The sequence below is a fragment of the Spea bombifrons genome, chromosome 13 (genome assembly GCF_027358695.1).
Source record: "Spea bombifrons isolate aSpeBom1 chromosome 13, aSpeBom1.2.pri, whole genome shotgun sequence".
In the NCBI taxonomy this organism is placed as follows: domain Eukaryota; kingdom Metazoa; phylum Chordata; class Amphibia; order Anura; family Pelobatidae; genus Spea; species Spea bombifrons.
Genome location: NC_071099.1, coordinates 9,075,564 through 9,089,204, shown reverse-complemented (window position 1 = coordinate 9,089,204; position 13,641 = coordinate 9,075,564). Strand labels below are relative to the sequence as shown.

The following is a 13,641-nucleotide window of genomic DNA, read 5'->3' as shown; positions in this document are numbered from 1 at the left end:
AATTAAAATAGCTCTTATTTTAAATGGGTTCCCCTAACCTGTGTCATTAGTGGGGTCTTAGGAGTCACATTTAAGAAACAGTCTCTGAATTGGTGTTGAATTCCCTTTATTGTTATTTTAACATTGACCTCAACTGACCTAAGCGTCGTAGGTCTGAATAATGTTTTTTACAGAGTAGTTCATGTGATAATTCTTGTGGTCTCACTAAGGAAACCTCCTTGGAGTGCAGTGAATAAACTTCAGTGGCACTTCTGTATGCTGTAAATGAAGCTTTCTAACCTTCCCTTTGTACACACAGCTTTTCAACACCATTTTTAGCGGCCGGTACATCATTCTCCTGATGGGTCTGTTCTCGGTCTACACTGGTCTCATCTACAACGACTGTTTCTCCAAGGCTCTAAATCTGTTTGGTTCATCATGGAGCGTTAGACCAATGTTTGAAAAGCGTCTTGGTAACTGGACGTGAGTATTGGGTTAAGTTGTATATTGTATTATGTAATTGTGGAGTGTTTATTTTATAATTGTATTAAACTTTTTTTTTCCCTTCACAGAGAGGACCTTCTTAAGCATGTGTCTGTTCTACAGTTGGATCCAAATGTTACTGGAGTATTTAATGGGCCATACCCATTTGGAATTGATCCAGTAAGGCATTGTCAGGCTTCCGCTATTTTTTTAATTGTTCTTTAACAGTGTCTTGTGGCAATGCTAGCATTAATTTATATGGATCTATGGGGATGTTCTGCTTAACACTCGAGATGTATTAGTAAGAAATGTATTAATTGTGATCAACGTTAACTTTGCCCGGTCAGTTTTTAGTAAGGGGATAATTATGTATTTTGCTTCTCTGTCCTGTTTCTCTAGTAGTAGGGTCTCCCGGAGCTTTAATGCATCTAACACTGCAAACCTATATTTCTTTTACAGATCTGGAGCATAGCTACCAACAAGCTGACCTTTTTGAATTCTTTTAAAATGAAAATGTCAGTGGTTCTTGGCATAACACACATGCTTTTTGGAGTAACTCTCAGCCTCCTAAATCATATGTAAGTATTTTCTTTAAAAAAACTTTCTGATTTCCTATGATAACTAAGAGTTTCTGAAGCATTGAAATTTATCAGCATCTGTAAGTAATATGATTATTTCAGCATGCATATAATGTATCATTTCTTATAGGAGGCTGTAGTCTTAATGTTTTCTGACTACATTCAGATGAGACACAGTTTTGTCATTGTACTTACGGAGAGTTTGATTAAACTCAAAAAGCCTTCTTTAAGTAATTGTGTATTAATGCTTGGTAGGAATATGGAGGGCTCTTAATTCAAGATGATCTAAGCAAATCATTTAAAAATAGAAACTGTGTGTACTTAGGAACAACCCCAGAGTTCTACTACTTAATTTAATTCATGTTTTGGTACTTTAACAGTGTTGCCAAACGCGTGCTGCAGAGATTCCATCACAATTGGAAGTTTGTTGTATTGTGAATTTAATCATTATTCATGTTTCTTGTCAGTTACTTCAAGAAGCCCCTGAACATATACCTGAGTTTCATCCCAGAGATTATATTTATGAGCACTCTTTTTGGATACTTGGTGATCCTCGTACTGTACAAGTGGTGTGCGTTCGATGCGGCTACCTCTAAGGATGCCCCGAGCATCCTCATTCACTTCATCAACATGTTCCTCTTTAGCTATGGTGAAACGGCTCCACCTGCACTATACAGCGGCCAGGTAAGTAATGACAATTCTACCCCCAAACATATATATAATATAATATATATGCAGAGTCACCCATATGCTACTTGTTATCAAATTGACAGATACTACTATAAAAAATGTCTACAATTTCAACAGAAGAATGCTCAGTGTGAATTTTATCAATGTTTACTAAATGTTTAATTGTTGAAGTTATTTTTTACATTTACAAGGGTAATATATGAATAAGATTCTAATACCTTTAATCCAGTATAATTCATTGGCCTTTCCCTGCATCTTCCAGAAAGGGTTGCAGATTTTCCTCGTGGTGTGTGCACTGCTGTGCGTGCCCTGGATGCTGGCTCTCAAACCTCTTATCCTCCGCAGACAGTACCTGAGGAGAAAACACTTAGTAAGTAAAACGCTTCACAAATACTGATTTTTTTTTACGTTAACCCTTGCACTTGCACATCCCAGGTATGTTCTATGCATCAACCCTTGTTTTGCTACAAGGGTTTGTAGTCTGCTGAAAGAGTGCCAGTACAAGGGATGATGTACATATTCCGAAGTATTTAAATATATAAGTTCCATTTCACCTAAGAGGCCTATAATCAGGTGTACCTATGTGCCCAAGAGCTGAAAGAGCACTGCCAATGGAGAACAATGTTTTAGTGAAAATACTCCAAGTGAATTTAGATGAACATTATTTAGTCTGGATACCAATTCTACTCTTCTATGAAAAAGACAGGTGAAGACAAAAAGGACTTTGTTTACTAAAGTTTACAGGGGAGTTGCCGTATCAACTCTTGACTCTTTGTGCATTGTAAGGGCTAACCCAAGTAAGCTTCCCCAACAAATATGCTTCAATTGATGAATTTGTAGACTGACTTAGCAGAGAACAAGCCCAAGCAAGGTAGCATTTTTGTCAGATGGAAGCTAAAACAATTGGAGAAGAGTAAGAAATAGTGATCCGTGCAACTGTGATTGGTGTCTGTCATTGTGTTGTAGTGATAAAGCAAGAAAGAGATTGCCCCACTGCCTAGGGTTAGACCCTCCACTGCCTAGTGGACCAAATTAGAAAATATTCTTATTTTAACATTTTGGAAAGACAGGCAGCTTTCTGTTACTAGCATTCACGTTTTAGCTTTTTATTCTTCTTTAGATATGTTCTTTGGTGGCCTGGATATTAAGACATACTGAGAGGCATAACACTTGGTATTCTCAGACTGGATCATTTGTTCCAGTGTGCAGATATTCCATAGAAGAGAAATTTACTCTAACCAATCTGAAAGTCTCTGTCTCAAGTCCATTGGACTAGGAGTCGGAGATTTTATGCTTTCCTTTCTAGGTGTCTGAATTAGTAATTCATAGTTTTCCTGAATTTGAAAATTCTGGCCCAGCAAGAGTTAGTTCAGACCACAGCGTTCTCCATATGGTAGTGTCTTAGTAGCGCCTTCCCTCTCTTTACTCTTGAGATTTATTTTGGACATCTCATCTATAGGACTCTTAGAGACCATTTTTGCCCACAAATACATTATTGTTATTATTTTCTCCAGGGTCCAACCCTTTTTGTTTTAAGACTAATCCATTGTTTCTTTTAATCATTTTTTTAATTAAATCAATGATAATATTCTGTGCATAGTAATAAACTAAGACCCATTAAAACCTGTAGTTATCTAGTCGAAATTATGCACTATTCTTATGGGCATGCAATAAAATAATGTATTGTGGGTAATATTACTTTAGACTTGCTACGTTTACTTTTGTTGACAATGATATATTCCACATATCGATTGGATCCGTCATACATATAGTCAAATTAGTTTTGGATTTGCTCTTATTTATTCACGTGTAGATTTTTTTTTTGTATAATGATATACACATTTACCTGCAACAAGGTACATATGGGATGATTTCATTGTGCAGCTGAGGGTATAGATGTACAGATATGTGGAAATAACATTGTTGATCAAAGTAAAAGAAAAGTATTTCAATTGTGCTGATGTACAAGTAAATGTTTTGTTGTTTGTATGTGCATATATTAAACAATATAAACATAACACTCAAACACAATACATGTCTTATACAACGTGGATGGGGAATTTCTAGGGCCTACACAATCCTATCCCAGCTTTATACCCCTCATTTCGCGCTCCCACCAGAAACCTCTTGAAGAAGGGTCATTTGGCAGAAAACAGGCTAATGTGAGTGTACAATTAATAACTAGAAATAAAGTATGTAAAAGAACAAGGTTCAGTTGCCGGTCTGAAATCTTCACCAAAGTAGCTTTTGTAAACGTCTTCAAATATACCAAGCTTTTTCACAATTGTCGGATGGGTATCAGCTTGGTAACAGTTACAGATTGTGGTGAATAAAGTAGTGGGTGATCTCCAAGTTCAACTGGAGGGACCACGAATAAACGATTGCAAGATAATTAGCTTGCTGTCTTTATAAGACGCTACTTTTTAAACTCCATTTCTGCCTGACAATCGGTAGGCAAAATGGCAGTTGTGGGCTGTTGATGGCCATTGATCCCTGGGCATCTGATCATAAAATATAATTCTCTGAATAAAACCAGGTAAAGCACCATATGAAGCAAATAAATCTAAATTCCATATTTGAGGTTATTTGATTAAAAGAAGAATACCGTTTTTGCTCGATTATAAGACGACCCCCCAAAATCTAAATATTAATTTAGGAAAAAAACAAAAAGCCTGAATATAAGACGACCCTATAGGAAATATCTACTAGTAAATATTAATTCATGTAAACAATATTTTCATATTTAATAAAAGCTATGATTGAGAAAAATATATATTTTTTTATTTGCCAACCTGCCCCCCCAGTTATGCACATCTGCCCCCAGGGTTGCCACTCTGCCCCCAGAAATGCCTTATACCCCCTATTTGCCACTCTGCCCCATGATGTGCCTTTTAATCCCCTATATGCCAGAGTGGCATATAGGGGGTTAAAAGGCATATCATGGGGCAGAGTGGCATATAGGGGGTTAAAAGGCATTTCTGGAGGTATATATATATAACTGCTAACAGCAATCACACTCCTATCAAGCCAAGGCAGCCAGTACATGCTGGAACCTGGGGATGATAGGAGTCTGAGTACAGCCTCCCTATGCCATGCTACCACCACCACTTCCCTTACACATCCATACTAACACACACTCATTCACAAACATTTAAATACTCATTCATTCCATTAATCACACATACTCAAAAACCCTCCCCCACCCCCTTACCTGAACTGCAGATCTCTCACTCGCAGACTTCTGCAGGGGCCCGGCTGTGCGAGCAACTTCTCTGGCCCCGCCCCCAGAGGAAGGAGGGGGGAGGCAGAGTTATGTGACACTCTTCTAGCTTCCTGTTCTCCTGCTGCTCGCGACCAAAACCCAGTAAGCAGCATGGCCCCAGCGGACATTTTGAGGTCTGATTAGAAGACGACCTCGATTATAAGACGAGGGGTATTTTTCAGAGCATTTGCTTTGAAAAAAACCTCGTCTTATAATCGAGCAAATACGGTACTTTCTCTCCAAATTAGATAAAAAATAGATTTTGCTTTTGGTTTTTTTGCAAGATATTGGTGCCATGTAGCAATAAGAGTAATATTCAGTGTAGCTCCTTTTTATCATAATATTCCTTAATTTTGAAAGGTAATTGCAGAAATTAACTGCGACTCCGCTGTAACGCCCCTTGCGTACGGCGCCTAAAGCAGTCATGCTGATCCAAGAAACAAAAATCCCATCCATAATAATAAAACTTAACTTAACCCCTTAACAATTAAAAAATTCATATTTAATTATAGCACAAAGAGTTATGTTGCACCCAAGAATTCTATAAATACATATGCTTGTTCATTGTTTACACTAGTTGATATTTATGTTTATATTAAAATATATGCACATACATTTAAGGGAATCTATCCATGAATGAAAAAATACTCTCCTTGATTCTGATGTGTTATTTGAATTAAATATACTTAATACTTTGCATATTAGGTGCAAATATTAAGTCCTAGGTTACAATATGTAAAGACTTTGTAGATTTCTGATTTATGGCTGTTTATATATATTTTTTTCTAATTTAAAGCACAGCACCGGTGGGCTTTGTACATTGATACGCCTGGTTTAGTTGATCCAACATATAGTTTTCCTGAGAATTATGGTACACAGATGGGCACCTATAGGGACCATTGATTCCAAAATCACGTCTGTGAAAGTTTGATTGTGATTATACTCTATTTTAATGATAGATTCCCTTAAAACTGGTTCATACCCTCAGACAGTTTGTGACAAAATATGTCCCAGTATGTTTTCCCCTCCCAGAAATAGGCTGAAATAGCTTTTCCACGTCTCTATAAATGCATAAGGTTAACGCTACCTTCTTATGAGATAACGATAAAATATGCTGACATATTTTATATACGCATACTGCATTTATCGCATAAGAAGCTGGTGTCCGTAACGCTATTAGATTATAAATCAGGGTATCGCTTTAAAATCCATTTTTTCTAGAGGAATATTAGGATGAGTTGCCCATGTGTTGTGCAAATAGGGCTCTCCAACTAGGGCATATAACTCACCATGGCATCAAGATGAGCCACAAATAGTGTGTCTTCTCAGCTTTTATGTGTATATTGTGGCGGGTGGCGTTCTGATGATATCATCAATATAGGTTGATTGCTCTAAGGGTAAATGGAGTGTGCTGATTGGCGAAGGGTTACAACCCTGATTTATAAATCCCCTCCCCCACCCACTTACCTAGGGTACGCATAACTTCGGAGGCATTCGCATTGGGAACGGGCCCACAGAGGAAGATGCCGAAATAATTCAGCACGACCAGCTATCCATGCACTCGGAAGAAGGCGAAGAGGTAATTCCCTGAAATATTGGTCCTTAAGAGCACTGGCTGCAGATGGGATTCAGCAATGCATGGCACTGTATTGCGTTCTCATTAAATGCCAGTGATACAAAGGGTACCCTTATTCATTATAATCAGAATATTGCTTTGAAATATCAGTCCCTCAAAGGCATAGATCTACATTTTCCATCAATATGGGTTTTGAGTTTATAAGCCAATCAATGGAAAGTGGCCTACAAATTGTATTCATCAATGCTTATAAAAAGCTGTTTTATTAAACAAGTGAACCCTATCCATATGGGTATTACTGTAGCTGGTACCCATGGAGGAATTTTAAATCCCCCCCCCGCTTTAAGATGGAGGTAACTCGTTTTAGTACCATATGTTTTTTGATTAATGGTGTAAAATCCGGTGGCAGAAGCATTAGTTTTTAATCATTGGGAGTATTGCAGGGTTTCTTCCCTTTATGCGTGAATCCAAGGATCCCCATAAAAGAGCATTTCTTTTCTTTACGATGTATGCTATCTTCAAATCTTTAAAAATAAGTGATTTGTGAAAATACTCCACGTCTACCAATGGTTAAAACTGTACTGTCACAACTCTTTTACAATTATATCACCTGGTTATGTAACTTTTTACATTTGCTTAAATTTCTTCCTGTTTTAAAAGTCTTTAAATTTGATTATGGATGTATATAAACACAAGTTGTTAAAACATTTTTTAAGAGGGACTGAAGCTTTAAAGCAGATATATGTTCTGGATAACCTGATTTTTTTTTTATTGTTCTTCTTTTCCAATGTTTAATCTGGATTTATGTTATTCCAAGCCTGCCGTGGAAGAAGTGGTAAGAGCACAGTCCGTTGCGCATGCTCACAATCACATCAGATTATACAGATAATCCAGATTTTTTTTTTCTTTTTGCATACCCCTAATTATTTTATTTTAGCCGTTACAGGTTGCCATTGTATCTGATTTATAACATCTGCCTGCCATGCTTTGCAAGAAGCTCAAGACGTTGCTCACAATCCATATTTATGATTTGTTTCCCATTAATTCACATAAATGCTTTGCCATGGCTTCTCTAGCAGGAATATATGCATACATTTTTAAAACTGCGGTTTCCAAAGCGATGCCGTTTTACTAAATCTTGTCCAAATGTTGCCACATTCTCATCGATAACCGCTTCACCTGAGGGTAAATGCCTTATTGACAATCATTTTGGCTTAAATGTAAAAATATAATAAAAAAAAAATATAAACAAATTACATTGAAAATATAAATAACAGTGGCGGAAACAGCATTTTTAAATAATTTCTCATAAACTATAAATTCATTTATAAGCAAAAGCATAAATGTATACACATGAGAATGTGTGTGTATTTATATATATATATATATATAGATATATATATATATCTCTATATATCTCTATATATATAAAAATGCTTCTGTGTAATTGGCTGTGAGTGTGTATATGTTACGTTAATCCGGTGGTGTTTATTTTATTCAGTTTTGTTAATTTGTGAGTAAAATCATTATTTATGTAGTTGTGTATGTATCTGATTATCATTCACTTCTATATAGCAACACAAAGCTCATGTAAGCGTCCAAAAGATATTACGTGGCAAGACAGAGGGAGGGTCGCACATATATAAGCACAAAATAATATAGTATATAGCAAGTGCACTGCAAACATATAGATGGAAAAAAATACCTCACAACCGTGTCTCGTTACTGAGCACGTAGGAAAAACCCCACATCCCAAGCCGATCTTTCTTCAAATTATTTGCATGACCTAAAATAAGAGAAACCACAGGAAAAAGGGCAGTTTATAGAAGCATTCAGAACATTTACATTCAAATCGATGTACATATTTTACTTCCTGGGAGCCTGCTGGATGAGTTCATGAGCAGTTTATCAAACGCTTACTGTTGCAAACCTATTTCATAAAGGGAATTAGTTTTTTTTTTGAAAAAATAATAAATTATACATTTAATTCCATGTCTCGGGAACCTTGAATGTTATTGTTTTCTACAGAGTTTATAAAGCTGGTTAGTACTGCTTAATCGACTTGGTTTTGTGGCTTTTGTTGATTTTGCGGCTTGTAAATATTTTTTACGTGTATTTTATTTTTTTTAAAGATTGTTGGCGTAGATAGGTGACATGGGGCAACGCTTACCCCCGCGTATGGTATCCTGACAGGAACCCCATGTCTGGCTATAGGCCAGTTTTACATTTGCCTCACCCACTTTGCTTCTTCTGCAGTTCAGTTTTGGAGACACAGTGGTCCACCAGGCCATTCACACCATTGAATACTGTCTGGGATGCATTTCCAACACTGCCTCCTATCTCCGACTCTGGGCCTTGAGTTTGGCACATGCCCGTGAGTAAAAAAATTCGTTATTGGCAAAGCTATGTTCTAACTATGTTTTTAGATCATTGGTAAGGCAAATATAAGTCATTCTTCAAGTGCGGTTAGGCTGAAGACCTCTTACAGTTTGTAGAAAGTTGGGATTGAATACAATTTTTAAAAATACCAACTGTGTGAACAAGTTAACTAGGAGGGAAGGCTGTATTGTAATATGATGCCTAAAATGAAAGATTGATGTTGTTATAATGATACTGCTTGTTGCTTTTTGCAATTGTGTGATTTTTTTTCTATTTCTGCAGAATTGTCGGAGGTGCTGTGGACGATGGTAATGCATGTCGGCCTACACGTCGGCAATCTGGGGGGCGGTATTCTACTGGTCTTTGTGTTTGCTGCATTCTCCACACTGACTGTAGCTATCCTCCTGGTTATGGAGGGCCTCTCTGCTTTTCTCCATGCCCTGCGTCTGCATTGGTAAGTATTTGTTCTTTTCTTTCTGTGTGATATGTGACAGGGCAGGCTCATCAGAGACCCAAGAGGAGTCTGTACACAGGACTGGATCTTCCAGCATCTTAATCACCTACGGGTCAATTCTCAGTTAGTTGTACCTCTGTGTTGTATACATCTAGCACTTGGTTAAATGAATAATATAAATACCAGTGCCCTTGATAGTACTAGTATTATTATTGTTATAGAAGTGGCTGCTTTCTCTTTTTTACACAGAGAGGTTCTGGAGTGAAAGTTGAAATATGGTCTTATTTCAAAAATAACCAATGATAAGACCACTGTACAAGAATCACTCTTATACACCTCCCCCGTAGTGGTGCACCTAAAATGATTGTGTTTAGCAGCAATACTGGCATTTTAAGGATTGTTACACAAGGTAGTCCTGATCATAGATATACGAGTATACTTTGCAAAAGATCACTCCTATTTGAGGAATTTTGTTTCTACTTCATTGAGTTTCTCATTGTGCAGGTATTACAAGTATTACTCACTTGACCAAACCTTACTGTCAAATAATTAGACAGATGACCTAGAAGAAATGCAGATCAAGGCACAAAGGCATCTCTAGTTTTAACACCTCTCTTCTACAATGTCATGTTCGTATGGTTACAGATACATTCCAGACACAAATAAAGATGTAAAAGCGTGAGCAACACGGATGGCTGTATGATAGCAATTATTTTTAAATGGAGAGCGTAAACAATATTCATGTGTGTGCTTGAAATATACTTTCATAACATCCGGCAGCTCTCTCTACCTTGCACAATTTTATATTCATGTAAACTTGAAAGAAAAGTAAAACTTCTAAAGAATAAAGAAAATAGGAAGAAAGAGGGGGACAGGATGGAGTTGTACAGATGTGGGTATGTCCCTCTGGTGCCAGTCATGGCTCCCAAATGGCTTGAACATTTTGTATCGTATTCCGGCAGTTATTTTTCCCATCATGAACAACTTCCATATATTCTGTGAAATGTCCTGCCTGGCAGGCATGGCACCCTTCCAGTGGCATGCACATACATTATATGAACGAATGTATTGGGATACAACTATTAATTATTGAATTCAGGTGTTTCAATCAAACCCATTGCTACAGGTGTATAAAATCCAGCACCCAGCCACGCAGCCTGCATTTACAAACATTTGTATAAAAATGGGTCATTCTGCTCAGTGAATTCAGGCGTGTTATAGGGTGCCACTTTTGCAATAAGTCAGTTCCTGTCAGATATTCCAAGGTCAACTGTAATTGATGTTATTGGAAAGTAGAAATGTTTAGGGACAGCAGCAACACAACCGCAAAGGTGAAGACCATGTAAAGTCCCAGCGGGATCGCTGAGCCGCATGGCGTGTGAAAGTCGCCAACTCTCTGATTCTATTGCTGAAGAGTTCCAAACTTCCACTGGCATTAATATCATGAGAGCATGATGGAATGGGTTTCCATGGCCGAGCGGCTACATGCAAGCCTCATATGATCAAGTACAATGTCAAGCATCGGATCAAGTGTTGTAAAGCACACCACCGATGAGCATTGGAAACGTGTTCTGTGGAGTGACAAATCATACTTCTCTGGCAGTCTGATGACCGAGTCCGGGTTTGGTGGATGCCATGAGAACGTACCTGCTTGACTGCATTGTGCCAACTGAAAGTTCGATTGAAAGTCAATTCGAGGGAGACCCATTTTGTATGGATGGAAGAAACAAAGTGTCAAATATAGGCATAGCGGAAGAACTCAGATTGTGGGATTTGGTGTGCTTCCTGTAAACTTTTTAAAGTTAGGATTATTCCCTGGCTTGATAGTGACCCCACAGCTGTGTGGTTTTTATTTTGCCACCATCTGAAATTCTCCGCTCACATCAAATCAGGAAATCAAGGTTGTAGAGAATGTGTAAGGTTTGTTCCCTTTCTGTGTGAGGATGAGAGTTAACTCGCATCTTCATAGTCTAAATGTCACCCGGATGGTATGTAGGGCTCCCAGTTCTTGTGTTGGAACTGTAGGTATCCACAACAGGAGCAAACAGGAGGTTCATATTATTTAGGAAATGGTTTCTGTATGTAGTAAATTGGCTCAGAATATTGAAACACTAAATTCCAAGTGCGTTAGAAAAATGTGTATATATTATAATAAATAATTATGTTCTCTTGCAGGGTGGAATTTCAGAACAAATTTTACTCTGGGACAGGTTTCAAATTCCTGCCGTTTTCTTTTGAGAACATCCGAGAAGGCAAATTCGATGACTGAATTCGTCTCGACCCCTCAACTGGATCTCCTTTACCTTCCTGTAATATTGTACTCCAGTAATTTGTGCATTGTTTATTAGTGAAAACATGCTATCTGTAGTGCTTCACAGAACCACTGTGATGCTTGGTGTTAAATAGGAGCCATTTTGTGTGGTCATCACATCTAAGAAAATACCAGATTTGCTGCCCTGTTTGGCGCATACCAGCTCCACCAAGTTAGGAAATATGGCTGTGTTAAAAATTCAAATATTTATTTCGGAAATCGGCAAGATGTTGGGCTATCTCAGGTCCACTGTTTGAATGTCTCCTACAAACCACGTTTTCAACAACTTATATATCACTTGGCACATCACTCAGTAAAACACAATGTTAATTGTGTTATGTTAAAGTAATCATAAGGGCCCATTAGTAGTGTGGCACTCAAATGTATTCTTTGACATACTTGGCCTGGTCTTTCTCTACGACCCATCCTTTTGACTCTCCTACCGCTCATCTCCACTGTCTTGGTAATCCTAGTTTCAGCTTTATCACTGTATTAATTTTTCTTTGTCACACCCTGGTTTTCTACCTCATTTTTTTGTGCAGTCATTGTGACTTTTAGCAGTAATTGCAAACCCACAACCCTTCAGTGTTATACTACATCTCCCATCATCCGTGGTGTACAGGGAGCTGACTGAATGGGTGATAGTTGTTATCTGGAGAGTGAGCGCTCTTTGGTTATGACATTTTATTTATGCAGCTCTTTATCAGACACTTTTTTTTAATGCTTAATGAAATTTATTTTATGGGAGAATTGAGCCTTGTGCAGTGAAACAAATTTGCATCTCAGGAGAGTACTTATGTGATGCAAAAAGAAATGGTTGTTCAGCTCTGAATTTGTTTGATCCAGCTTAGTCTTTATGCAAACGTCATTTTACCCTGAGATAAACAATCCTCTGTTTTTAGTTGGGTTATTACATATAATTGACACAGGCGAAGCCTTTAAAGTATGTGCATTTAAGATACCAGCAGGACACTACTAAAAGAGAATTGCAAATAAATACTATTTTTAAAAAGGAGCGAGTCGCCATAGGAATTCATGTTTTAATATAGCAGATATTCCTTACCATGGAAGAGTTTATAGATTGAAAATGGTCTCCACACATTGTAACCAGAAATGGTCACTGTTTCAGTATGTTTACACAACTGATTATACAAATTTCTGTAACCCTAACATTGCTGTGACTCCGCCGATGAAGTTTCCCTTGTGAAATTAAACCTCGTATTTATGAAGTCTGGAAACTTTTGTTTTACTTCTTTTAATTGTAAATATGCCGAACTTTGAGGCTGTCAGGTACACTTTAATGGATGGAAAGTGAATTTTACTGAAAAGTGAATTAATAACCCAGTGTATGTTTAACCACATGATAATTAGGTATCCTCAAACAATTTGTTCTGATATCTCTAACTGTATAAGAAGCCAATTCATACATAAAGTCAAAACTACCAACATTGAAGGTGCCCAAATGGGACACCATTTTTGGAGCGCATAGTTGGAGGTGGGTGGGGGCAGCATTACGGACAGGTCCTGGGGTAGGGGATTATATGTGGTTGGATTTATCTTAGTTCCTTGCGTTGCATTAAGGCAGAATGCCGGGATATGTATCTCACCATTGGTATCTCAGTGCACCACTAGCAAAAAATACAGACCGCAATCAAATTTACAGCTTGGTGGGCCAGTCAAGGGAAGTGTTCTGATCTGTCCCATGATCTCCACCACCAGCAAAAGCAGGATAAAGGGATAGCTGAAGAGGAAAGTGCTTAAAAATCCTAAATGATCTGTGGAAATTCTGGCAATTAGGAGGCATGCATAAAATCTATGTCAACCATTTTGCCTAAGGCGGCAGGTGGGACCCTCCCAGCACTTCCTACTGCCTATTACCCCCTCAATGCCAAATAAAACCAACCTACTTATTAGCAATTAGTGCTTATC

At 37.8% G+C, this 13,641-nt stretch overlaps 1 protein-coding gene across 1 annotated transcript in view; it reads left to right on the top strand.

The window, feature by feature from the left end:
• Window positions 1-11,953, top strand: part of ATP6V0A1 (ATPase H+ transporting V0 subunit a1) — a 35,357-nt gene extending 23,404 nt beyond the window's left edge. Inside the window, exons 13-22 of the mRNA XM_053452732.1 lie at window positions 299-462; window positions 552-642; window positions 922-1,040; window positions 1,508-1,724; window positions 1,993-2,100; window positions 6,464-6,571; window positions 7,386-7,403; window positions 8,825-8,942; window positions 9,230-9,401; window positions 11,577-11,953. Of these exons, the coding sequence (XP_053308707.1) occupies window positions 299-462; window positions 552-642; window positions 922-1,040; window positions 1,508-1,724; window positions 1,993-2,100; window positions 6,464-6,571; window positions 7,386-7,403; window positions 8,825-8,942; window positions 9,230-9,401; window positions 11,577-11,670 (1,209 nt within the window). The 3' untranslated portion in view covers window positions 11,671-11,953. The remainder of the gene's footprint in view (window positions 1-298; window positions 463-551; window positions 643-921; window positions 1,041-1,507; window positions 1,725-1,992; window positions 2,101-6,463; window positions 6,572-7,385; window positions 7,404-8,824; window positions 8,943-9,229; window positions 9,402-11,576) is intronic.
• Window positions 11,954-13,641: the final 1,688 nt, after the last annotated feature.